We start from the raw sequence: 22,984 nt of genomic DNA, 5'->3' as shown, positions 1-22,984 counted from the left end.
CGGCACATAGCCTGTAAAACTTGTCTGTATACCGCCATATACACCGAATAGCTATAAGGTAAAAATGCAAGTGGTTAGGAGAGAACAGCAGCTTTTACAACTTATCTTTTTTATTTTTTTTGGACAGCTTATCAAAAAAATCACAAACAGACAATATTTTTTGAAGAGAAATTGATAAACCATAATAAATCATTATGATTAGTGGTGATGTAAGTCCAAGGCCCATAATTCTTATACGAATACATGAGTTGCCACACAGTGAACTATAAAATGATGAGAATTACATTCCTATTAATCTGTACATTTCTTCAGCTTAAAAAAAAAAATCACGGCTGCATCAAATATTTTTTTATTGACAAGAAAAAAGTGCTCTATTTTTGCGAACTGTCTATGAGTTTTTGGACAGTTGACAACCCTGAAGAGTTTTGTGTAAAAATATTTGTAAAAGAATGAGTAACAAATGAAATGTACTTTATTTTTCGGACCATAAGATGCAACCCAAATTTTCAGAAGGAAAATAGGGAAAAAAAATAATGTGTCAAATGGGAGTCCGTCTTACAGTCCGAATTCAGCTTAAGGCTAAGTGCACACGTACCGGAACTCTCGCGGAAATTACTGCGAGAATTCCGGAATTCCATTCCGCGGGAAAAATCGCATTTTAAATTCCCGCGATTTTCCCACGGAAAAAGTAGCATTTTGCAAGCGTATTTAGCTTGCAAAATGCTAGCGTTTTCCAAGCGATCTGTAGCATCGCTTGGAGAACTGATTGACAGGTTGGTCACACTCGTCAAACATAGTGTTTGACAAGTCTGACCAACTTTTTACTATTGAGACTGCCTATGCGGCATCAGTGGTAAAAGATAGAATGTAAAAAATAAAAAATGGTGTTATTCTTACCTTCCGACGTCCCGCGCATCCGTTCCCAGTAATCCTTTGCGAAAATGCCCGCGATGGCGTCCGTTCTCGCGGTCATTCGCGATGACGTCGCGTGAATGACCGCGAGACTTCGCGATCCCGCGAGAACGGACGCCATCGCGGGCATTTTCGCAAAGGCTTACTGGGACCGGGAGCGTGGAGAGAGGCGGGAATGCTGCGCGGGACGCCGGAAGGTGAGAATAACAATATTTTTTATTTTAAATTCTATTTTTTACAGGGATATGGTACCCAAAGCCTGGAGGACAGTCTCCTCTCCTCCGGACCGTGGGTACCATCCGCAATTGTTCTGCTTACTTTCCGCATGGTGTGCACAGCCACATGCGGGAAGTAAGCGGAACAATGCATTCCTATGGGTGCGGGATCGCCGCGATTCCGCAAATTAATGAGCATGCTGCGGTTTTTACCGCGAAGCGATTCCGCCGCGGTAAAAACCGCAGCATTAGCACAGCATTGCGGAATCCCATAGGAATGCATGGGATGCTTATTTTTCGCGGCAAAATCGCGCGGTTTTGTGAACTCAGCCTAACAGGGGGGGATCGGCAGCGCTGGTGGAGCATAGTCACAGGGGGTGTTCGGTGGTCTGGTGATATGACTCCCATCCCAGACTGGTACGGCAGTGCTCGTGATGTGGGGGCTCCGCCGACATTTTCTGAAAGCCCGGAGCCCCCGCACATCCATTGATGTGATGGCTTCCGGGAAATCCCATCCCAGGCTAGTGCGGCAGGTTCGGTGGTACTCAGTGGTACAGGGGCTCCGCCTACATTTTGTGAAAGCCCAGAGTCCCCGCACATCCATTGCTGCGATGCGGTATCCTCCAGGAAAATGGCCGCTGGGGACGGCACATGCACAGATTAAGATCTCAGCACTGAGATCTCGTTGCGGAGACCTGAATCAGCGCATGCGCCGCTTCTGGCAGCCATTTTCCGGAGGCTACCCATCGCAGCAATGAAAGTGCGAGGGGGGGCAGCTCCGGCCTGTCACAAAATGTGTGCGGAGCCTCTGCACCACAGTGAACTGCCGAATACTACCACACCAGCCTGAGAAGGGAGTGTGATCATCGCCCTGCTTCATCACCCTGCAGCGTCGGACTACAGCAGAATCGCCAGACTCCGGCTGCTGCCACACTATTTTTATGTATATTCCGACTATAAGACACACCCACATTTTCCCCAAAAAATTTTTGGGAAAAAGTGCGTCTTATAGTCCGAAAGATATGGTATGTTCTTGAAGCTATGCTGACAGGCGCTGGTAGTAAAAGAAAAATTAAGCCTAGACTATGGACAACATTAAAAAATTGTAGTTTGATCTAAAACATCTGTTGCAGCTACCATACTGCAGATATTTTTCACGTGAGGTTAAGGGAATAATAGATGCCATTATGAACAAAAAATAATGAGAGCGGACAGACTACTTATGTCATTTAAACCCATACTTGCTGTTCTGATAAAGACAGATCAGGTCAATGTCAGTACCATGATCACATACAAAGGCGAATTCCAGCGAGTCACTTACCATATGCTTTATTGTTTCATACATCTTCAAAAGGAAATCATGTAATTCAGTTAAATGTAGGCAGACATCTTGCTGGATTTCCATCGATGTTGTACTCCCCCACACCACAACTTTATTTAGCCAGTGCTCAATATGAATCTCAGGATTTGGTATGCTGGTCATTGCCACGTGGGTGACACAGAGACACAGTAGAAAGAATCTAGAAACGCAAAAAAGTGCATTTGTCATCTGACAGGTTTTTGGAAGGCTGTTTCCTTATGGTATGTGTTTTTTTAAATTTTTCCATGTTAGTTGTTTTTGAAATTAGTGTTAGGACTTGCAAATATAAGGACCATTGACATTGGGTAGCGAGCTTATCTATTTTGGCCAAAATATCAACTAATACCTCATTTAATGTATTTATCATATGTATTAATTTTTTCATCTTTTATTGCACTTTTTACCATTTCTTTAAAGGATGCAGCCAGGCTTTTGTTGGCTTGGTGTACTGGGGCATCTGTCTCTGTGTGGTGCATATACAGCTCTAACAAAACTTAAGAGATCACTGCAAAATTTTCAGTTAGTCTGAGTTTTCTCTTTAGGCCGGGATCATACATGCGAGAAACACAGCAGAGTCTCGCATGTTAATACCTGGCACTGCCGCCGGCACTCGGATCAGAGCATGTGGCCACATAGCAGTACATGGAGCCGCATGCTCTGCTCCTGAGTGCCGGTGGCAGTGCCGGGTATTAACATGCGAGACTCTGCCGTGATTCTCGCATGTGTGATCCCGGCCTTTTAGGTATATTTTTGAGTAAAATGTAAATTGCTCTTTTATTCTATAAACTACTGGCAACATGTCTTCGAATTTCCAAGCACTAAATTTTGTATTTATTTTCAGAAAATGAGAAATGGTCAAAATAACAAAAAAATGCAGTGCTTGCAGACCTCAAATGATGCTAAGAAAACAAGTTCATAATCATTTAGAAACAACAATACTAATGTTTTAACTCAGGAAGAGTTCAGAAATCAATATTTTGTGGAATAACCATGATTTTTAATCACAGCTTTCATGTGTCTTAGCATACTTTCCACCAGTCTTTCACACTGCTTTTGGATGACCTTATGCCACTCCTGGTACAACAGTTTAAGCAGCTCTTCTTTGTTTGATGGCTTGTGACTATCCATCTTCCTCTTGATTACATTCCAGAGGTTTTCAATGAGGTTCAGGTCTGGAGATTAGGCTGGCCATGACATGGATTTGATGTGGTGGTCCTTCATCCACACATTGATTGACCTAGCTGTGTGGCATTGCGCATTGTCCTGCTGGAAAAAAAACAGTCCTCAGAGCTGAGGAACATTGCCTGAGCAGAAGGAATCACCTGCTTTTCCAGGATAACCTTGTATGCGGCTTGATTCATACATCCATAGCAAAGATTAACCTGCCCAATTCCAGCCTTGCTGAAGCACCCCCAGATCCTCACCGATCCTCCACCAAATTTCACAGCGGGTGCAAGGACTGTGGCTTGTACGCCTCTCCAGGTCTCCGTCTAACCATCAGAGGACCAGGTGTTGGGCAAAGCTGAAAATTAGACTCATCAGAGAATATTACCTTAATCCAGGCCTCTATGGCCAATTCTTATGATTCTTTGACAAACTGCTGCCTGGCTCTCCTTTGCTTCTCGTTGATGAAAGGTTTTTTCTAGATTTACATGACTTGAGCCCTGCCTCTAGGAGCCTGATATGAACTGTTCTTGCCGTGCACTTCACTCCAGCTACCATTTGCAATTCCTTTTGTAGGTCACTTGGTTTCACCCTGTGGTTGCTGAGTGTCATTCGAATAAGATGACAATCATCCCGGTCAGTGGAGGGTCGCATCGCCATCTGCCGGTCTGTAGCTTTCTTGTCCCCAATGTCTGCTGCTTGACCTTGTCGTAATGGACTGCCGTCTTAGAAATTTTAAGGATGGAGGCAACATGACGCTCACTGTATCCCTCTGCTAGTAAAGCCAGAATTGACCCCTTCTTTTCCTCACTCAAGACTTTTCTTTTCAACTCCTTTGGCATGGTTAAAAGTTATTTTTTTCATTCCTATTACTTTTGGGATATTACTAGCACTTGTTTTGCCATCCAGCTTGTCCTATTGCAAGAGGATTGTGAAGACCACAGCAGGGTTTTTTATACTTTCCTTCGTTAAATAAGATTTGGTTCAGGTCATCACCTAATCAGAAGCTCATTAAGTAGAATGAGGTGTACTCTGGTTGGAATTCAACAGACACTGGAATGAAATGGCTGTCAGCCATGTAGAGAAGCTGATTTTTATCAAACTGTGCAGTGGTCTCTTAATTTTTGCGAGAGCTGTATAGTGCTGGACAGCCCGCCTGATAATACTATTGGCGTCATTAATAGGCTCTAAGCCAGACACTTTGCATCACACATACCTGTGTGACTGATGTTCTACTCAACCCCTCCATAATTTGCTAGGTGAGTGGGTGGCTGATTTCATCAGTAGCATGCACCTGTGCGGCCCCTGCCTTTATCGTGCTGCATCCTGCTAGTGCATTTGTCATCTGACATGTCTTGGTAAGGCTGTTTCCTTATGGTATGTGTATATAGTGAGCATGGTAAATAAAAAAAAAATAAATAAATAACAATTGCGGAAATGCACTTTATTTTGCAATTTCACCATACTTGGAATGTTTTTCCTGCTTTCCATTACATTAATGTGGTAGAATGAATGAGGTCATTCTAAAGTACAACTTGTCCCGCAAAAAACAAGCCCTCACACAGCTATACAGCTGAGGAAAAAAAAAAGTATGGCTCTTGGAAGAAGGGGAGGCGAATATGAAAAATTGCCCGGGGAAGAAGGGGCTAAAGCATGTGTAAATATATCCATTCTACGCTGTGAGAATAAACCTGACACAAATGAGTGAATATGTTGCGTTCACGTGCGGTCAGCGGGTACGTCAAAATGCCACCTGTGGACTCATCCGCATACATGTCACTGCATACCCAATGTTAAAGATAGGTATGCAGGACACGTGGAAGTAGGCGGAGCTTAAGGGAACAAGTATGCAGCCCTACGCAGGCCAGCCATACGCAAGTGTGAACTTAGCCTTAGTGATAATAGTAGCTGGCCTACCCCTACTTTGGCTGCTGCCAACCCTGGAATAGAGGGGTGCTATAGCATGCAGGTAACACAGCAGAAGAGGGGTACAGCATGCAGGTAACACAGCAGAAGAGGGGTACAGCATGCAGGAAACACAGCAGAAGAGGGGTACAGCATGCTGGTAACACAGCAGAAGAGGGGTACAGCATGCTGGTAACACAGCAGAAGAGGGGTACAGCATGCTGGTAACACAGCAGAAGAGGGGTACAGCATGCTGGTAACACAGCAGAAGAGGGGTACAGCATGCAGGTAACACAGCAGAAGAGGGGTACAGCATGCAGGTAACACAGCAGAAGAGGGGTACAGCATGCAGGTAACAGCAGAAGAGGGGTACAGCATGCTGGTAACACAGCAGAAGAGGGGTACAGCATGCTGGTAACACAGCAGAAGAGGGGTACAGCATGCTGGTAACACAGCAGAAGAGGGGTACAGCATGCAGGTAACACAGCAGAAGAGGGGTACAGCATGCTGGTAACACAGCAGAAGAGGGGTACAGCATACAGGTAACACAGCAGAAGAGGGGTACAGCATGCAGGTAACAGCAGAAGAGGGATACAGCATGCTGGTAACACAGCAGAAGAGGGGTACAGCATGCTGGTAACACAGCAGAAGAGGGGTACAGCATGCTGGTAACACAGCAGAAGAGGGGTACAGCATGCTGGTAACACAGCAGAAGAGGGGTACAGCATGCTGGTAACACAGCAGAAGAGGGGTACAGCATGCTGGTAACACAGCAGAAGAGGGGTACAGCATGCTGGTAACACAGCAGAAGAGGGGTACAGCATGCTGGTAACACAGCAGAAGAGGGGTACAGCATGCTGGTAACACAGCAGAAGAGGGGTACAGCATGCTGGTAACAGCAGAAGAGGGGTACAGCATGCAAGTAACAGCAGAAGAGGGGTACAGCATGCAGGTAACAGCAGAAGAGAGGTACAGCATGCAAGTAACACAGCAGAAGAGAGGTACAGCATGCAAGTAACACAGCAGAAGAGAGGTACAGCATGCAAGTAACACAGCAGAAGAGGGGTACAGCATGCCGGTAACAGCAGAAGAGAGGTACAGCATGCAAGTAACACAGCAGAAGAGGGGTACAGCATGCAGGTAACACAGCAGAAGAGGGGTACAGCATGCTGGTAACACAGCAGAAGAGGGGTACAGCATACAGGTAACACAGCAGAAGAGGGGTACAGCATGCAGGTAACACAGCAGAAGAGGGGTACAGCATGCAGGTAACAGCAGAAGAGGGGTACAGCATGCTGGTAACACAGCAGAAGAGGGGTACAGCATGCTGGTAACAGCAGAAGAGGGGTACAGCATGCATGTAACAGCAGAAGAGGGGTACAGCATGCAGGTAACAGCAGAAGAGAGGTACAGCATGCAAGTAACAGCAGAAGAGAGGTACAGCACGCAAGTAACACAGCAGAAGAGAGGTACAGCATGCAAGTAACACAGCAGAAGAGAGGTACAGCATGCAAGTAACACAGCAGAAGAGGGGTACAGCATGCCGGTAACAGCAAAAGAGAGGTACAGCATGCAAGTAACACAGCAGAAGAGGGGTACAGCATGCAAGTAACAGCAGAAGAGGGGTACAGCATGCAAGTAACAGCAGAAGAGGGGTACAGCATGCAGGTAACACAGCAGAAGAGGGGTACAGCATGCAAGTAACAGCAGAAGAGGGGTACAGCATGCAGGTAACACAGCAGAAGACGGGTACAGCATGCAAGTAACAGCAGAAGAGGGGTACAGCATGCTGGTAACACAGAAGAAGAGGGGTACAGCATGTAGGTAACACAGCAGGAGAGGGGTACAGCATGCTGGTAACAGCAGAAGAGGGGTACAGCATGCTGGTAACACAGAAGAGGGGTACAGCATGCTGGTAGCACAGCAGAAGACGGGTACAGCATGCTGGTAACACAGAAGAGGGGTACAGCATGTAGGTAACAGCAGAAGAGGGGTACAGCATGTAGGTAACACAGCAGAAGAGGGGTACAGCATGCAGGTAACAGCAGAAGAGGGGTACAGCATGCAGGTAACACAGCAGAAGAGGGGTACAGCATGCAGGTAACAGCAGAAGAGGGGTACAGCATGCAGGTAACAGCAGAAGAGGGGTACAGCATGCAGGTAACAGCAGAAGAGGGGTACAGCATGCTGGTAACACAGAAGAGGGGTACAGCATGCTGGTAACACAGAAGAGGGGTACAGCATGCTGGTAACACAGCAGAAGAGGGGTACAGCATGCTGGTAACACAGCAGAAGAGGGGTACAGCATGCTGGTAACACAGCAGAAGAGGGGTACAGCATGCTGGTAACACAGCAGAAGAGGGGTACAGCATGCTGGTAACACAGCAGAAGAGGGGTACAGCATGCTGGTAACACAGCAGAAGAGGGGTACAGCATGCTGGTAACACAGCAGAAGAGGGGTACAGCATGCAGGTAACACAGCAGAAGAGGGGTACAGCATGCAGGTAACAGCAGAAGAGGGGTACAGCATGCTGGTAACACAGCAGAAGAGGGGTACAGCATGCTGGTAACACAGCAGAAGAGGGGTACAGCATGCTGGTAACACAGCAGAAGAGGGGTACAGCATGCTGGTAACACAGCAGAAGAGGGGTACAGCATGCAGGTAACACAGCAGAAGAGGGGTACAGCATGCTGGTAACACAGCAGAAGAGGGGTACAGCATACAGGTAACACAGCAGAAGAGGGGTACAGCATGCAGGTAACAGCAGAAGAGGGGTACAGCATGCTGGTAACACAGCAGAAGAGGGGTACAGCATGCTGGTAACACAGCAGAAGAGGGGTACAGCATGCTGGTAACACAGCAGAAGAGGGGTACAGCATGCTGGTAACACAGCAGAAGAGGGGTACAGCATGCTGGTAACACAGCAGAAGAGGGGTACAGCATGCTGGTAACACAGCAGAAGAGGGGTACAGCATGCTGGTAACACAGCAGAAGAGGGGTACAGCATGCTGGTAACACAGCAGAAGAGGGGTACAGCATGCTGGTAACACAGCAGAAGAGGGGTACAGCATGCTGGTAACAGCAGAAGAGGGGTACAGCATGCAAGTAACAGCAGAAGAGGGGTACAGCATGCAGGTAACAGCAGAAGAGAGGTACAGCATGCAAGTAACACAGCAGAAGAGAGGTACAGCATGCAAGTAACACAGCAGAAGAGAGGTACAGCATGCAAGTAACACAGCAGAAGAGGGGTACAGCATGCCGGTAACAGCAGAAGAGAGGTACAGCATGCAAGTAACACAGCAGAAGAGGGGTACAGCATGCAGGTAACACAGCAGAAGAGGGGTACAGCATGCTGGTAACACAGCAGAAGAGGGGTACAGCATACAGGTAACACAGCAGAAGAGGGGTACAGCATGCAGGTAACACAGCAGAAGAGGGGTACAGCATGCAGGTAACACAGCAGAAGAGGGGTACAGCATGCAGGTAACAGCAGAAGAGGGGTACAGCATGCTGGTAACACAGCAGAAGAGGGGTACAGCATGCTGGTCACAGCAGAAGAGGGGTACAGCATGCATGTAACAGCAGAAGAGGGGTACAGCATGCAGGTAACAGCAGAAGAGAGGTACAGCATGCAAGTAACAGCAGAAGAGAGGTACAGCATGCAAGTAACACAGCAGAAGAGAGGTACAGCATGCAAGTAACACAGCAGAAGAGAGGTACAGCATGCAAGTAACACAGCAGAAGAGGGGTACAGCATGCCGGTAACAGCAGAAGAGAGGTACAGCATGCAAGTAACACAGCAGAAGAGGGGTACAGCATGCAAGTAACAGCAGAAGAGGGGTACAGCATGCAAGTAACAGCAGAAGAGGGGTACAGCATGCAGGTAACACAGCAGAAGAGGGGTACAGCATGCAAGTAACAGCAGAAGAGGGGTACAGCATGCAGGTAACACAGCAGAAGACGGGTACAGCATGCAAGTAACAGCAGAAGAGGGGTACAGCATGCTGGTAACACAGAAGAAGAGGGGTACAGCATGTAGGTAACACAGCAGGAGAGGGGTACAGCATGCTGGTAACAGCAGAAGAGGGGTACAGCATGCTGGTAACACAGAAGAGGGGTACAGCATGCTGGTAGCACAGCAGAAGACGGGTACAGCATGCTGGTAACACAGAAGAGGGGTACAGCATGTAGGTAACAGCAGAAGAGGGGTACAGCATGTAGGTAACACAGCAGAAGAGGGGTACAGCATGCAGGTAACAGCAGAAGAGGGGTACAGCATGCTGGTAACACAGCAGAAGAGGGGTACAGCATGCAGGTAACAGCAGAAGAGGGGTACAGCATGCAGGTAACAGCAGAAGAGGGGTACAGCATGCAGGTAACAGCAGAAGAGGGGTACAGCATGCTGGTAACACAGAAGAGGGGTACAGCATGCTGGTAACACAGAAGAGGGGTACAGCATGCTGGTAACACAGCAGAAGATGGGTACAGCATGTAGGTAACACAGCAGAAGAGGGGTACAGCATGTAGGTAACAGCAGAAGAGGGGTACAGCATGCTGGTAACACAGCAGAAGAGGGGTACAGCATGCAGGTAACAGCAGAAGAGGGGTACAGCATGCAGGTAACAGCAGAAGAGGGGTACAGCATGCAGGTAACAGCAGAAGAGGGGTACAGCATGCAAGTAACAGCAGAAGATGGGTACAGCATGCAGGTAACAGCAGAAGAGGGGTACAGCATGTAGGTAACAGCAGAAGAGGGGTACAGCATGCAGGTAACACAGCAGAAGAAGGGTACAGCATGCAGGTAACAGCAGAAGAGGGGTACAGCATGCAGGTAACAGCAGAAGAGGGGTACAGCATGCAGGTAACAGCAGAAGAGGGGTACAGCATGCAAGTAACAGCAGAAGAGGGGGTACAGCATGCAGGTAACAGCAGAAGAGGGGTACAGCATGCAAGTAACAGCAGAAGAGGGGTACAGCATGCAGGTAACAGCAGAAGAGGGGTACAGCATGCAAGTAACAGCAGAAGAGGGGGTACAGCATGCAAGTAACAGCAGAAGAGAGGTACAGCATGCAGAGCTACACAGCCCTGCAGCAGGGGGGCGCTACAGCATGCAGGTAAGGTAACACAGAAGTGCTACACAGCCTTGCAGCAGGGGGCGCTACAGCATGCAGATAACACAGAATTGCTCTGCAGCGCTCCGGGTAGCCCTGGCGATTCCTATGTACAACCATTACAGACACTACAGCCGGCGGGCTGCACATAATCCGCCATATACAACATACACATACGTACACGTGGAGCGCCGACAGCTCTGCAGACACGGAAGAGCCTCGCTGTGCTGATAGGACGAATGGCGCATGGGGGCGGGGCAGAAACAGGAAGATTTCTGTTCGCGCCAAAAAACTACGGTTAGTGGAAACGTCTGTCAGAGTCAGAGGGAAAGCAGTAAGCACAGAGCGGCTACTACTGCCGGTGTAGTCACAGGGTAAGCTGGGGTCTTCGGTATTACCCCGGGGTATACTGTGAGGTATACTGTCTGACCTGCAGTGTATATGTGACACTAATGCTCGTCTCGTATTCTCTATAAACTGTAAATGACCCTTCTGCTAAGAACTGCAGGAAGCATAGGCTGCCCTTCACACTATACTAGAGAGAGTGCGTTTGTGTTTAGGCTAAGTGCCCACGTTTCAGAAATGCGGAAATGTCCGCAGCATTTCAACAACTCCCTTCCGCGGGTAAAGCGCATACGGAATTTGCATGCGTTTTCCCGCAAAGCACAAGCGTTTTTGCTTGCGGTGGAAACGCTTAAAAAACGCAACGTGGGCACATAACCTTAGGCTGTGTGCACACGCTGCGGATTGTGGTGCAGATTCATCCGCGCGGACTTTGTAAAATCCGCAGGTCAAAAGACCTGCGGATTGCTCTGTGGTTTTTCATCTCAATGGAGGAGATGGCAAACCGCAGCGGAATCCGCAGAAAGAATTGACATTTCAATTCTTTCTGCGGATTGAAAACCGTGGAAAATTCTGCACCGTCTGCACTGCGGTTTTTGATTCCCATAGGGAATCATGGTACTGTACACCACAGCAAAAACTGCTGCGGGTACGCAGCTGCCAAATCCACTGCGGAACCGCAGCAAAATCCTCAGCCTTAGAGTCAGGAGTCGTGTGCCCGAAACTATGGGATATCTGAGTAAGGCTCGTTTCACTCTAGCGTATGGCCAAAGCTGCGGAGGGATGCAGACTTCCTCTGGAATCTCCGCCCACTGCCCCGCCTCCTCCTTAGTTCCGCCTCCGTCGGCATGCATACCCTATCTTCAGCATTGGGTACGCAGGCCATACCAATGTATGCGGATGCCTCCGCATGCGTTGTTTTGACCAGGGGTGGACCTACCAACCATGCAGCTCGTTCATTGAACGGGGGCCCCTGGGGAGAGGGGGCCCCTCCAGCACCGCATGGCTAATTCATTGCTCCCAAGATCCAACCGTCCCGATTCCCGCGGGATAGTCCTGTTTTTGACACCCCCGTCGCCGCGTCCCCCCATCCACCAACACCATTCTCGCCGTCCCAGATAGACGCACCACAGCCTGCAATGATGTGGCTGGGCTGTGTGTGTTCTGTGCGCAGAGGACCTGTGAGAGGGGAGGAGTCAGGGGTCACATGATCAGGGGCCTCTGTGGCTCGGCTGTGTGTGTTCTGCTCGCACATTACCTGTGAGCGGGGAGGAGTCAGGGGTCACATGATCAGGGGCCATGTCTGCCTCTGTGTCTGTCTGCACCCTGCAGGACCGTGCTGTGCTGGCTGTCATGGTGCTGGCTGGATGAGGTAAAGTTTTTGTGTGGGGTCAGGAGGGTTTTACAGTGTGGATGTAGCAGAGCCGCGTGTGTACGAGGCGTACGGAGCGGAGCCGTGCGTGTACTTGGTGTGCGGAGCCAAGTGTGCATGAGGCATACAAAGTGGGCTTTTCCCACGGACACAGAAGTACACGGCAGAGCCCCGAGGAGCACTTTAAAACTCGCACATGATGTTCCACCAGAAGTGATGTGCTGGAAGCTGACCGGAAATGAGGTAATTTCATGAGGAGATTGTGACGGAACCAGGAATGCTTCAGATCCATCACCATGTCCTCCTCTGATGGCGCGGACAGCAGGATCGCCTTGGAATCAGGGATGCCGGCCATGTGAGCCGATCATGATATGTCCTGCACCGGGAGGCTCAGGTGGGCATTACAATGGGAGCCGGGCTGCTATAGTATCTTTATAGAATCTTTCTTTCTCTCTCTGTTTCTTTCTTTCTCTGTTCTTTCTTTCTCTCTGTTTCTTTCTCATTCTCTGTTCTGTCTTTCCCTCTCTTTTTCTTTCTCTGTTCTTTCTCTCTCTGTTCTTTCTCTCTCTAATCTTTCTTTTTTTCTTTCTCTGTTCTTTCTTTCCCCTTTCTTTCTTTCTTTCTTTCTCTGTTCTTTCTTTACTTTCTTTCTTTACTTCTTTCTTTCTCTCTCTGTTCTTTCTCTGTTCTCTCTTTCTCCTCTTTCTTTCACTCTCTGTTCTTTCTTTCCCCTCTTTCTTTCTCTCTGTTTCTTTCTCATTCTCTGTTCTGTCTTTCCCTCTCTTTTTCTTTCTCTGTTCTTTCTCTCTCTGTTCTTTCTCTCTCTAATCTTTCTTTTTTTCTTTCTCTGTTCTTTCTTTCCCCTTTCTTTCTTTCTTTCTCTGTTCTTTCTTTACTTCTTTCTTTCTTTACTTCTTTCTTTCTCTCTCTGTTCTTTCTCTGTTCTCTCTTTCTCCTCTTTCTTTCACTCTCTGTTCTTTCTTTCCCCTCTTTCTTTCTCTCTGTTCTTTCTTCCCCTCTTTCTTTCTCTCTATCGCTCTGTTCTTTCTTTCCTCTCATTCTTTCTTTTTCTCTCTGTTCTTTCTTTCTTTTTTCTCTTTCTTTTTTTCTCTCTATTCTTTCTTTCTTTCCCCTCTTTCTTTCGCTCTCCCTCTGTTCTTTTTTTCTGTCCCCTTTCTTTCTCTCTCTGTTCTTTCTTTCCCCTCTTTCTTTCTCTCTGTTCTTTCTTTCTGTCCCCACTTTCTCTGTGTTCTTTCTTTCTTTCTTTCTCTTTCTTTTTCTCTGTTCTTTCATTATTTCCCCTCTTTAATTTTCTCTTTTCTTTCTTTTTCTTTCTTTCTTTCTTTCTTTCTTTCTTTTTTCTCTCTGTTTTCTTTCTTTCTTTTACTTAGTATCAGTCAGTGTGCCCACAGTACCAGCCACTATGCCCCTAATAGCAATCTGTGATCAGCAGTGCTAAATGGGTGCGGCTGGGCGTGGACATGGGTGTGACTAGTTGCAAAATGGGTGTGGTCGGGGCATGGCCTAAAACTTGCGCCGCAGCCTTTGTCCCTCTTTCCCTTCAAAAGTTGGGAGGTATGCTAATTATTTACCTATTCAAATTTACCATATGGAGTGCCGCGGAGCCAAGGCGCAAGGAGGAGAGCAGCGCTGCGGGAGGCGCGCAGGAGTAGATCCTGAGAGTGCGAGCGCCGGTGCAGAGGAGCCAGCCCTGAGGTAAGATCCGTGCTGTGCTGCTACTGTGGGGGAGGAGAGGAGACAGACTGACTGTCATTCACTGTGCGTGTGGCGCCGGCCGGACAGTGGCTGCAGCCACATCACCAGCGTCAGTGTGTGTCTGTGAAGTCACTGTGTGCCGTGCCCCATAACTAAATGCTGCAGCTCAGGAAAGTGCGGACAGTGGATGGATCCTCTTGGTCTGGCCTGCCCTGCCTGCTCCAGGTAAGAGTACCAGAGCTGAGCAGGACTGAGGGACTGGGACCGAGGCATGCATGATTTTGGGGGGCTCCTGGGGGACAACTGAAGCATGACAGGCATGATTTTTGGGGGGCTCTGTCCGGGGGAGAACTGAAGCATGGTCTGGCTGCTCATGAATGGGGGGGCTCCTGGCCTGGGGAGAAGGGAAGCATGGCCTTGCTGCTCATGAATGTGGGGGCCCCTGGCCTGGGGAGAACTTGTAGCATGGCCTGGCTGCTCATGAATGGGGGGCCCCTGGCCTGGGGAGAAGCATGGCCTGGCTGCTAATGAATGGGGGGGCCCCTGGCCTGGGGAGAACTTGAAGCATGCCCTGGATGCTCATGAATGGGGGGGGCCCTGGCCTGGGGAGAAGCATGGCCTGGCTGCTCATGAATTGGGGGGCCCCTGGCCTGGGAAGAAGCATGGCCTTGGCTGCTCATGAATGAGGGGGCCCCTGGGGAGAAGCATGGCTTCTCATGAATGGGGGGGCCCCTGGGGGAGATGCTTGGCTGCTCATGAATGGGGCGGCTCATGGGGGGAGAAGAAACATGAATCTAGCGGCCCACATAGGGGGAGAAGCAGCATAAACGGGGGGGCACATGGGGAGATGCAGCATAAACTGGCTGGGCCACATAGGGTGAGAAGCACTATGCCAAAAGTAGACCACATATGGGGGAGAGCATTATGAAACAAAGGGAAACGGGGGTGCATATATATATATAAATATATATATATATTACCTGGAGGCTGTTTTGGGCTATATATGTTATTTAGAGGCTTTGCTGAGCTGTATATATTACCTGGAGGTTGTGGTGGGCTGTATATATTACCTGAAGGCTGTGCTGGGCTGTATATATTAAATATATTAACTGGAGTCTGTGCTGGGCTGTATATATTACCTGGAGTCTGTGCTGGGCTGTATATATTACCTGGAGTGGAGGCTATGCTGGGCTGTATATATCACCTGAAGGCTGTGCTGGGCTGTATATATTAACTGGAGGCTGTGATGGGCTGTATATATTAACTGGAGGCTGTGCTGGGCTGTATATATTAACTGGAGGCTGTGCTGGGCGCTGTATATATTACCTGAAGGCTGTTGCTGGACTGTATATATTAACTGGAGGCTATGCTGGGCTGTATATGTTATTTGGATGCTTTGCTGTGCTGTATATATTAACTGAAGGCTATGCTGGGCTGTATACCACATTTCATTTGGAGGCTGTGCTGGGCTGTATATATTAACTAGAGGCAATGCTGGGCTAGTGGGCTATATATGTTATTTGGAGGCTGTGCTGGCCTGTATATATAATTTGGAGGCTGCAACTGGCAAATAATAAATACAGCCCAGCAGCACCCTACATATATTATATCCTGCCCTGCATAGCCTCAATATTAAATAACAACTTTGTTGCCCTATGAAGGGAGGGGGGCCCAGAAAAATTTCTTGCATGGGGGCCCCGAAAAATTTCTTGCACAGGGGCCCACTACAGTCTATGTCCGCCCCTGGTTTTGACGTTGCGGCAACCGCACCAAAATGGAACAGATTGCGTTCGGTGCAGGTTGCGGTACCGTCAAAACGACGCATGCTGAGGCATCCGAATACATCGGTATGGCCTGCGTACCCAGTGCTAAAGATAGGGTACACAGGCCGCATGCTGACATAGGCGGAGCTGACTGGAGGAGGTGCAGCCATGGGCGGAGCGTCACAGAGAAAGTCCGCATCCCTCCGCAGCTCGGCCATACGCTAGTGTGAAACTATGAGAAAATAACTCAACAAAGATGTCAGCATCATAATTAGAGAGTAAGAATATAAATTAATTAGCAGAATAATGATACTGAAATAGTGGACATAAATGTGGACTGGTCACAAAATACCAACAAGAAGCAAGAGACCAAAATAACGATTATATAGTCAATATTATTGTCATGATCCAGGACGGGGTTTCGCTTTGGCCCGTCCTGGTCAGACTGTGGGTTAATTGTTCTGCCTCTCTCTGGCAGAGGGCGGCTATTTAATGTTCACTGGACCTAGGTCCGGTGTCAGTTATACTCCTGCCCTCGGCTGAGTTAGTTGACCTCTTGTATACGTGTGCCTGATAACTTGTTGCTTATTTGGTTGTGATCCGGTTCTGTCCCTGTTACGAGCTCTGCCTGCCCCTCTTGTACCGCACCGCTCTATCGTGTATGACTCTGCTTGTGACTCGACTGCTCTCTGCTCGTCTCTTTGGTACCGCACCGCTCTCTTGTTGTATGACCTTTGGCTTTGTCTGACCTCCCGTCTGTTTACCCCTTCTGTACCTCGTTTGCCCGTACTGTGTATGACCTCCGTTTTGCCCGACTGAGTTTTCTACCTTCTCTGAAATCAGGACGCTAAGCCCCGCCCCCTTGCAGTCACATGACCGTAGGTCCTGTGCCGGCTTGCTAAGCGTTCAGGTCCTGTGCATCTGTATTTTCTGGCTGTTCTTGTCCCCAGGGGTCCCAACAGTGTGGGTGAGTCCCTGCTCAGCGGAGGCTGTACGCCGGCGCTGTCAGGATCCTGATATAACTGACCAATACTATTTTTTTCCCCTGCTCACTTCCCCTGTGTGTGTGATGGATCTTATGCACACTCTTTCTGAGCAGGTAAAGCACCTGACTCGGATGTCTCAGAAACTCCTTGGAGAACAACAAGTCCTGGCTCAGTCTCAGCAGCTGATCGCTGACACTGTGCAGGGTGCTTTTTTATCGGGGGCTCGGGATGTTACATTAGTTTCCCCTGAGTCTCCGTTAAGTTACCGGATATCTTTTCTGGAGTTAAAAAAGAGTTCAGAGTTTTCAAGGAGGGCTGTAAGCTTTTTTTTTCATTACGACCACACTCTTCTGGGGATGAAAGTCAGAGAGTGGGGGTCATTATGTCTCTGTTAAGGGGAGCCCACCAAGCTTGGGCTTTCTCCCTTCCGACCATGGCCCCTGAGCGTATGACTGTAAATGCATTTTTTGAGGCCCTGGGGCATATTTATGATGAGCCTGATCGGATGCGTATGGCTGAGGACATGGTGATGAGTGTGTGCCAGGGGAAGCACTCAGCCGAGTGGTTTTGCTCTGAGTTCAGACGCTGGGCTGCTGAGGTCTGCTGGAATGATGCCGCCCTCCGGGGTTTGTTCCGTAGAGGCCTGTCTGAACATCTGAAAGATGCCTTGGCTCTCCACCCTTCGCCTGATTCCCTGGAGGAGGCTGTGACACAGGCCGTTCGAATGGATCACGGGCGAGGGGAGTGATGCAAATTGAGACACCGGTATTCTCCCAAGGAAGGGGAGCGAGTCCTACATTAGAAATCACGGAGATGGGAACCATCGACCTCAAGGAAAATGAAAGGAGACAATGGCGTGTAGGAAAATGCTGTTTTCACTGTGGCGATTCTGGTCATTGGAAAAAGAATTGCCCCTCCCATCCACTAACCAACAAGTGACTGAGCCCGGGTGATTGTCGTGGAGGTCACCCAGGCTCTCAGGTACCCTTTTCTGCCTTCTCTAAAATGTTGTTGCAAGTGGAACTTTGTTGTGGGAGTGTCTCCACATCCACTTCTGCCTTCGTGGATTGCGGATCGTCATTGAACTTTATTGACTGTGACTTAGTGTCCAGGTGTAAGTTAGGGACAGTAAGGTTGGAGACTCCTATTCACGTTGCCATTGACAAAACATCACTGGTTAAGAATGTCGTTATGTTTCGTACCGAAGAGTTTCTTCTTAAAGTGAGTTCCTTGCACCAGGAACGTATTTCATGTTTTGTGATGGACAACCTGCCTACGGGACTGGTGTTGGGGTTCCCCTGGTTACAATTGCATAATCCTGTGATTAATTGGGAATATCGGGACATTGTTAAATGGGGTCCCTATTGTTCTGAAAAATGTCTTGTTACTGTGTCTGTGTCGTCCGTGGGTCTGGAAGGTATTCCGGAGCGCCTGAAAGACTATACGGACGTTTTCTCCGAAAAGGAGGCTGAGGTTTTACCACCACACCGCCCATTTGATTGTGCCATTGACCTAGTTCCAGATGCTAAATTGCCCAAAGCCCGCTTGTATAACCTTTCGGGTTCAGAACGGGCTGTGATGAAGGAATATATTTCCGAGAGTCTCCGTAAGGGACACATTCGTCCTTCTGTTTCTCCCGTGGCGGCGGGGTTCTTTTTTGTAAAGAAAAAAGACGGTGGTTTACGCCCATGCCTCGATTTTTGTGAGTTAAATAAGATAACTGTGAGGAATACGTATCCCCTTCCACTTATTCCTGATTTATACAACCAGTTGTCCGGAGCTAAGTGGTTTTCGAAATTAGATATACGGGGAGCGTATAACCTTATCCGAGTCCGGGACAGAGATGAGTGAAAAACCGCTTTTCTCACTACTGAAGGGTTGTTTGAAAATTTGGTCATGCCTTTCGGCCTGACCAATGCTCCAGCGGTCTTCCAAAATTTCATAAATCACGTGTTCTCTGACTTTATTGGACGTTTTTTGGTGGTATATTTGGATGACATATTGATCTACTCTCCTGATAAACAGGCTCACATTGGTCATGTTCGGGCAGTTCTCCAAAGGCTCTGGGAGAACTGTCTCTTTGCTAAACTAGAAAAATGTTTATTTTTTGTTCAGGAACTGTCTTTTTTGGGGTTCATCGTGTCTGCTGAAGGGTATCGCATGGATCCTAATAAGATGCAGGCCATTGTTGAGTGGGTTCAACCTTGTGATTTGAAGGCTTTGCAGCGTTTCCTAGGATTCGCCAATTACTATCGTAAATTTATAAAGGGGTTCTCACAGGTTTTTAAACCCCTCACTGACATGACTCAAAAGGGGGCCGATATCAAGAATTGGTCAACCGCAGTGGTAGCGGCATTTCAGTTTTTGAAAAAATGATTCATGTCTGCCCCGGTTCTTATTCAACCGGACCCGTCTGAACCATTTATTGTTGAGTTAGATGTCTCAGAGGTGGGGGCGGTATTGTCCCAGGGACCCGCCACTTTGACCAATTTAAGACCTTGCGCCTTTTTCTCAAAGAAATTCTCCCCTGCGGAGAGAAACTATGATGTGGGGAATCGAGAACTTCTGGCTGTAAAGTTGGCTTTTGAAGAATGGAGGCATTTTTGGAGGGGCCTGTCCATCCTATAACCGTAATTACGGACCACAAAAACCTAGCCTACATTGAGTCAGCTAAAAGGTTGACTCCCAGACAGGCTAGATGGTCACTTTTTTTTTCCCGATTCAACTTCTCGATCACTTTTCGGCCAGGATCCAAAAATGTCAGAGCGGATGCCTTGTCACGCAGTTTAGATCCGGTGTCCCCCCCGGAACCTCCATCCTCCATTCTTCAGCCTGGGGTGGTGGTGACAGGTATTTCTAATATGTTGGAGCTGGAGATTCGGGAAGCCCAGTCTCTTGCACCTCCGGCTAAGCCGGTGGATAAACTTTTCGTGCCAGCTCAGTTTCGTCTCAAGGTCCTCCGGGAGTTCCATGACTCAGTTCTGGGTGGACATCCAGGGATCTCGGCCACCCGGAAGGCCATTGCTAGAGTATTCTGGTGGTCTTCTTTAGCCTCTGATGTTGGGGAATATGTGTCTGCATGTGATGTTTGTGCCCGTGCTAAAACCCCCCATAACCGGCCGTGGAATTGGTACCACTGCCAATTCTTGAGAAGCCATGGACTCATCTGTCTATGGATTTCATCACCAACCTTCCCCCCTCCAAGGGTAATACCGTCTTCTGGGTTGTGGTGGACAGGTTTAGTAAGCAGGCACATTTTGGACCTTTGGCACCTCTACCTAATGCGGAAACATTGTCCAAGTTGTTTGTTGAGCATGTGGTGCGGTTGCATGGGGTACCCTTGAATGTGGTGTCTGATAGGGGAGTGCAATTTGTTTCCAGATTTTGGAGAGCTTTTTGTAAGAGGTTAGGTATTGGTCTGTCCTTTTCATCCGCTTACCATCCAGAGACTAATGGGCAGACCGAGCGGACCAATCAGTTTCTGGAGCAAATTCTGCGTTGCTTGACCTCAGCCCGACAGGATGATTGGTGTTCTGTGTCACCGTTGGCCGAGTTTGCATTTAACAACCGCATTAACCAGTCTACGGGTACATCTCCCTTTTTCTGCAATTAGGGGTTTCATCCTCATTTTGGAGAATTTTCCCGTTTGAATTCTGGGTGTCCTGGGGCGGATGAGACGATCCAGCAGTTGGGGGAGGCGGGAGGTCCAAAGTAACATTACGAAGGCCTAGGACAAATTTAAATTTTTTGCGGACAAAAAACGATCCGCGGGACCGGTGTTTCAGATTGGGGATAAGGTATGGTTGTCCACCAAGAATATAAGGCTCAAGGTCCCCTCTGCTAAGCTTGGACTCAAGTTTATAGGTCCCTATGAAATTACCGAAGCAGTTAATCCGGTGGCTTTTCGGTTGCGTCTCCCGCCATCTCTGCAGATCCCAAATGTTTTCCATAAGGCCCTTTTGAAACCTGTGAGGTCCGGTGGGGAGGGATCATCAGCTTCCCCGCCACCGGTTTTGGTAGACGGGCAGCCGGAGTACGAGGTGGAACGAATTGTCGACTCCAGGTTGGTCCGTCGTGCCCTTCAATATCTGGTACATTGGAAAGGCTGCGGTCCTGAAGAACGCTCGTGGGTTCCTGCTCGATCGGTTCATGCAGGTCGGTTGGTCCGGGCCTTTCACGCCAAGTATCCTGAGAGACCTGGGAGTCCAGTGGCCCCCCATTGAGAGGAGGGTACTGTCATGATCCAGGACGGGGTTTCGCTTTGGCCCGTCCTGGTCAAACTGGGGGTTAATTGTTCTGCCTCTCTCTGGCAGAGGGCGGCTCTTTAATGTTCACTGGACCTAGGTCCGGTGTCAGTTATACTCCTGCCCTCGGCTGAGTTAGTTGACCTCTTGTATACGTGTGCCTTGTGCCTGATAACTTGTTGCTTATTTGATTGTGATCCGGTTCTGTACCTGTTACGAGTTCTGCCTACCCCTCTTGTACCGCACCGCTCTCTCGTGTATGACTCTCTGCTTGTGACTCGACTGCTCTCTGCTCGTCCCTTTGGTACCGCACCGCTCTCTTGTGTATGACCTTTGGCTTTGTCTGACCTCCCTTCTGTTTACCCCTCCTGTACCTTTGTTTCCCCTCACTTTGTATGACCTCCGTTTTGCCTGACTCTGAATTTTCTACCTTCTCTGAAAGCAGGACGCTAAGCCCCGCCCCCTTGCGGTCACACGACCGTAGGTCCTGTGCCGGCTTGCTAAACTTCAGCGTTCAGGTCCTGTGCATCTGTACTTTCTGGCTGTTCTTGTCCCCAGGGGTCCCTACAGTGCGGGTGAGTCCCTGCTCAGCGGAGGCTGTACGCCGGCGCTGTCAGGATCCTGATAATTATATTCAAAAATTAATAGAAAATTATTTTATTGACAGATAAATATACAGGTAAAAGGCAAAAAACACCACAGTGTAATTACAGCTCAAGAAACACGGGACGCTCGTGTAGTGACACAATCACCCCACAAAATTATAATAAATTATTTACTGGTAAATACCAATTGTAACTAGTAAATATTCCCCACAGAGCAAATTCCCAGGTGACATGGCATGGTATTAAATAGATTAAGAGCTTTGGTCAATATCCCCAAAATACAGCACAAATATAAATGACATTATATAGTTTAGGGCATGTGTATCGATATCTCCAAAGGCAGCACAATTGCAACCTATGTATATAGTAGATAGCTAGAGTAATACACATACCAATGGACTTCTCGCGGATTATCAGGGAGGCGTAGGGGGAGGCCCCCTGACAAAGGCTTTGCCGAAGCGAGCATCGGGGTTACGCTTGTGTGCTGACAGCCTTCCTCTCTCTCCTCCTGCGCCTCCCTGATAATCAGTGAGAAGCAGTAGCGTAGCGGCAGGGGGGGCGGTGGCCCCGGGCCCCGCACTCTGAGGGGGCCCACCGGAGCTACACTACATTACACCACTATTCTGCGGCAGAGCAGGGAGAATTGATCTCCCTACTCTGCTGCCCGGCTGCTATGGGCCCCTGAGAAGGCGGTGGGGGGCCCCGGTGCCAGCAGTGGGCCCCCCACCTCTCAGCCAGCAATGTCGTCCTGGGCTATTCTGTGCGCACAGGATCTGTGATGAGGTCACAGGAGGGGCAGAGTCAGGGGTCACATGATCAGGGGCTTCAGTGGCTGCAGGACTCTGCTGTGCTGGTTGTCATGGTGCTGGCTGGATGAGGTGAAGTTTGTGTGGGGTCAGGAGACGTTTACAGGGTGGATGTAGCAGAGCTGTGTGTGTATGAGGTGTACAGAGCTACAGAGCGGAGCCGTGTGTGTAGAAGGTGTACGGAGCAGAGATATGCATGTATGAGGTATACGGAGGAGCGGAGCCGTGTGTGTAGAAGGTGTACGGAGCAGAGATATGCATGTATGAGGTGTACGGAGGAGCGAGCCATTTTTGTACAAGCTGTTCGGAGCGGAGCCATGTGTGTACAAGGTGCACGGAGCGTAGCTGCGCGTGTACAAGGTGGACGAAGCGGAGACGCGTGTGTACAGCGTGTACGGAGCGGAGCCGCATGTGTACGGCGTGTACGGAACTGAGCCGCGTGTGTACGGAGCGGAGCCACGTGTGTACGGCATGTATGGAGC

The 22,984-nt window shown here is 48.9% G+C and overlaps 1 protein-coding gene and 1 long non-coding RNA gene across 4 annotated transcripts in view; one reads left to right on the top strand and one right to left on the bottom strand.

Annotated features, from left to right (window-relative positions):
* The window catches only part of FANCC (FA complementation group C), a 342,843-nt gene extending 331,863 nt beyond the window's left edge, over positions 1-10,980 (bottom strand). For 2 of the 3 annotated variants that reach the window (XM_073545963.1, XM_073545964.1), the window contains exons 1-2: positions 10,850-10,980; positions 2,449-2,647 (exon numbers count right to left, since the gene is read on the bottom strand). In XM_073545963.1, coding sequence (XP_073402064.1) covers positions 2,449-2,610 — 162 coding nt within the window. In that variant the 5' untranslated portion in view covers positions 2,611-2,647; positions 10,850-10,980. Of the gene's footprint in view, positions 1-2,448; positions 2,677-10,849 lie in introns of those variants that run through there. The other variant, XM_073545961.1, reaches the window with a different exon arrangement.
* The window catches only part of LOC141049481 (uncharacterized), a 45,851-nt gene continuing 33,821 nt past the window's right edge, over positions 10,955-22,984 (top strand). Inside the window, exon 1 of the long non-coding RNA XR_012220363.1 lies at positions 10,955-11,042. This is a non-coding gene — a long non-coding RNA (uncharacterized lncRNA). The remainder of the gene's footprint in view (positions 11,043-22,984) is intronic.

Source organism: Dendrobates tinctorius, unplaced genomic scaffold (assembly GCF_039654945.1).
Source record: "Dendrobates tinctorius isolate UK_male_01 unplaced genomic scaffold, ASM3965494v1 ptg000144l, whole genome shotgun sequence".
Taxonomy (NCBI): domain Eukaryota; kingdom Metazoa; phylum Chordata; class Amphibia; order Anura; family Dendrobatidae; genus Dendrobates; species Dendrobates tinctorius.
The sequence above is the reverse complement of the archived record's forward strand: the minus strand, read 5'-3'. Positions and strand labels throughout refer to the sequence as shown.